At 58.5% G+C, this 3,225-nt stretch overlaps 1 protein-coding gene across 1 annotated transcript in view; it reads right to left on the bottom strand.

Annotated features, from left to right (window-relative positions):
• The window catches only part of SLC9A3R2 (SLC9A3 regulator 2), a 33,717-nt gene extending 32,233 nt beyond the window's left edge, over positions 1-1,484 (bottom strand). The window contains exon 1 of the mRNA XM_026859202.1: positions 1,089-1,484. Within this exon, the coding sequence (XP_026715003.1) occupies positions 1,089-1,484 (396 nt within the window). The remainder of the gene's footprint in view (positions 1-1,088) is intronic.
• Between the last annotated feature and the right edge of the window lie 1,741 nt (positions 1,485-3,225).

The following is a 3,225-nucleotide window of genomic DNA, read 5'->3' as shown; positions in this document are numbered from 1 at the left end:
CCCACCCCCTTATTGCCTCCTGCCTCACACCGGCATCAGCTCTTATCTGCAGGAGGAATTTCTTCAGCCGTTACTCCGGGGGAGCTCCTGAGGACACAAAGCTTTCCTGACTTTCCCATGTCCTCCCAGCAGCCCCACTTGTGGGCCAGCATCCAGCCACCATCCCACCCCTGAGGGGCAGAGCCCCACCAGGCACCACAGCCCCTGCAAGCTCCAGGGGAGGAGGAGGAGGAGGAGGGAGAGTGCGCCCATGGCAGCTCCACACTGGAGGAGGTGGTTGAGCCCCAGCACTCCCTGTCCAGTGGCACAAGCAGCAAGCACAGGGGGGCTGCAGGGTGGGGACACAGAAGGGAAGCGGACAGACAGCTGCAGAGAGGTGACAGTCACTGGCTCAGCCACATGCCGCCCCTGCCACCTTTACACCCTGAACACAGGCAGTGCCGGGACTGAGCCCTGTTATCTGCCGAGAGCAAGGCAGCGCCGTCGCCGCCAGCCCAGCCCCAGCAGCAAGGCAGCCATGGAAACTGGACGTTTTCCACTCCAAATTCTTTCCTTTTTATTGGTAAACTCCTTCCAAAAGGCACTTACTGCAGAATCACAGTCCAGACCTAGGCCACTTGAAAAAGAGCTAATTTCCTTCCTATTTAAGCAAAAAGCTGAGAACACATTCGCCCCAGATGTTCCCTCTCTCCTGCAAATAATGAAGGGGAGAAGCTCATTCACAGGCTCCAGCTTCACCGCGTCCTTGCTCCTGTCCCTACACAGCCTGTCCCCAGGGGCGGGTGAGACCCAGGCTGGGACACTGACCCAGGCCAAGGCACTGTGGGGTCACTCATCCCCAGGGCTGATGACTCCCCCACCAGCCCCCAGCAGACACTCAAGGGGCACATAAGGGGAGAGAGCAGCACAGCCCTTCAAGGGCAAATGAGGCCAAGAGGCAGCTCACCCACTGCTTCAGGACACAGTGGGGGGGTCCCCAGAGCCAACAGCCACATACAGGAGTTTTTTTCCTGATGGGAAGCAAGCCATGATTGCAGGGGGAAGCTCTGCACCCAGCAGCCCCAGACACCGCCCGGCTCTGCCCTCACCTTCCTGCTGCCATGCGAGGAGAAGCTGTGCGAGTGTCGCTGGAGGCTGCCCCCACTCAGATCCAGCTGCGGCTTCCAGACCTCCCCGTTGTCGCTGCCCACTGACTTGGTGGGGGAGACGCCAGAGTTCAGCAGGATCCCGCTGTGCACCATCTCCTCGGTGCACGTCAGGCGCAGGCTGCACAGGTACTCATCCGTCTCCTTGTCGACCACCAGCAACCGGGTCTCTGTCTCCACAGCTTTGATGCGCTGCACCACCTGGAAAGGAGAAGAACTACTGAGCAGAAACCCAGGGACTTCCCAGCTGCAGCAGGAGCTGGACCCAAGGACCATCAACTCCCCACCTCTCTCCTGCAGCTTCAGTCTTGCTGCAAGTTTGCTGTCACTTCCAGCCATCGGTGATGGGGGAGAAGGGCAAAGCCTGGCTTTAGGGGATGCCTGGGATGGAGTGCCCACTGCCTTCAGCCCCAGGTTATGATGGTGATAGCTCTTTCCACCCCATGCCCTGCAACCCCCATGACAGCTCTGCCCAGGGCAGCTGCACAGACCACCCTGAATCACCTGCTCTGCTCAGACAGGAGCTTTCACAGAGTCTGCTTCATTGCCCGCAAGGATCAGAAACCCTGCTGCCTGGTTTTGTCCCTTAGAGCGACATCATCTGTCCCACCAAACAAACAGTCCCACACACCCTCATTTCCTCAGTCTGGGATATCTTTCTTCCCCCACATTCAGGGCAGGGTGGAGAGTCAGGATGCACAGGGAGGCACCGAGCACTCATGCGTGCATTTGGTGGGCTGCCCTTGCTAAGTGCTCCCCGCTGCACCCATATATCAGCTACCCCCCCATCCTGGGTGAATTTATGACAGAAACCACCTAATCGGTGTATTCATCCCTGCCCGTGCCAGGGGCCAGCAGAGATAAGGGAAACCAGTGCTGGGAGCGGGAGATGGGCCCGTCCCTGCCGGGATCCAGCTCCAGGCAGCACTGAATGGGGACCATTGTCCTGCCACTGCCCAGCTCCTTCACAGGGATCAGTGACTGGCAGCAGCTCTGAAAGGAGCTCACCACATCGGGGAGAGGAGCAGACTGCAACCAGGCAGAGGGGTAAATCACACCAGGGCAGATCCAGAACATGCACAGGAGCAGGGCAGAGGGAAACTGCTGCCAGATCCCAGCCAGCAGCCACAGAGGGCTGGCTCTGCTGGGCCACCCCCTCCCTGCACAGCCTTCATTCCAAGGAGGAGGCAATGCTATCCAGCTATGAGGTGGCCCCGAAGACCACAGACCTGACCCCCCCAGGTGTGCTGGGAAACCCCCAAAGCAGCTCTGGGCTTCCTTACAGGGCTCCTGCTCTGATCTAGGTCACACCAGCCAGACACACTGCAACCACCAAGGTTATAAGTGACAAACGAGCCTAATGTGCAATTAGCTAGCATTTATTTACACCCCTGCAAGCTCCCTTCAAGGTCAACATAGCCAGTATCTGCAAACAAAAAATAAAACAAACCAACAACCAACAAGAAATTTATAGACTGCCGACAAGGCTGCTTGTCCTGAACCAACTAATCTGCTGCAGTCTCCATCTCCACACGCCACATCAGGCGGCAGTGTGACCAGGGATCCCATCCGTAACCAGCCCGAAAGGTGCTGTTCCATCAAGCCCCAGAAAATCCATCTGCTCCCTTTCAGATCTATTTACATGCGACATCAGACAGTGCTGCCGATACCGGCAAGGCTGTGCCTGCGCGAGGCCACTTGTCCCAGAGGGAGTGCAGCGGTGGCTGGAGATGCAGACAGGCAATGCCTGTGGGGAAAACGCAAGAGAAATGTGCTGGGTCCTGCCCAGTGACATCCCCTGAGCCCGCAGTTTGGGTGGTTCAGGAGTTAGGGCACCAGGGTTAATCCCTAGCAGGGAGCAGGGTCCCAGAGCCACAACCAAACGCAGAGGGACTGCGGAGAGCGATGCTGTGGCTCAGCCACTGCTGAGCTCCCCAACAGCCCTGGGAAGAGCAGCCACAGAACAAGAGTCCCCCCCTACCCCTGCGAGCTGAGCCAGGCAGGGATGGAGAGCAGGCACAGAGCAGCCCCTCACCCTCTCCCTGTTAGCAGGGATGAGCAAGAGGGGCTTTCTGTGACA

The sequence above is a fragment of the Athene cunicularia genome (assembly GCF_003259725.1).
Source record: "Athene cunicularia isolate RWA chromosome 14 unlocalized genomic scaffold, athCun1 chr14_part1, whole genome shotgun sequence".
Classification (NCBI taxonomy): domain Eukaryota; kingdom Metazoa; phylum Chordata; class Aves; order Strigiformes; family Strigidae; genus Athene; species Athene cunicularia.
The sequence above is the reverse complement of the archived record's forward strand: the minus strand, read 5'-3'. Positions and strand labels throughout refer to the sequence as shown.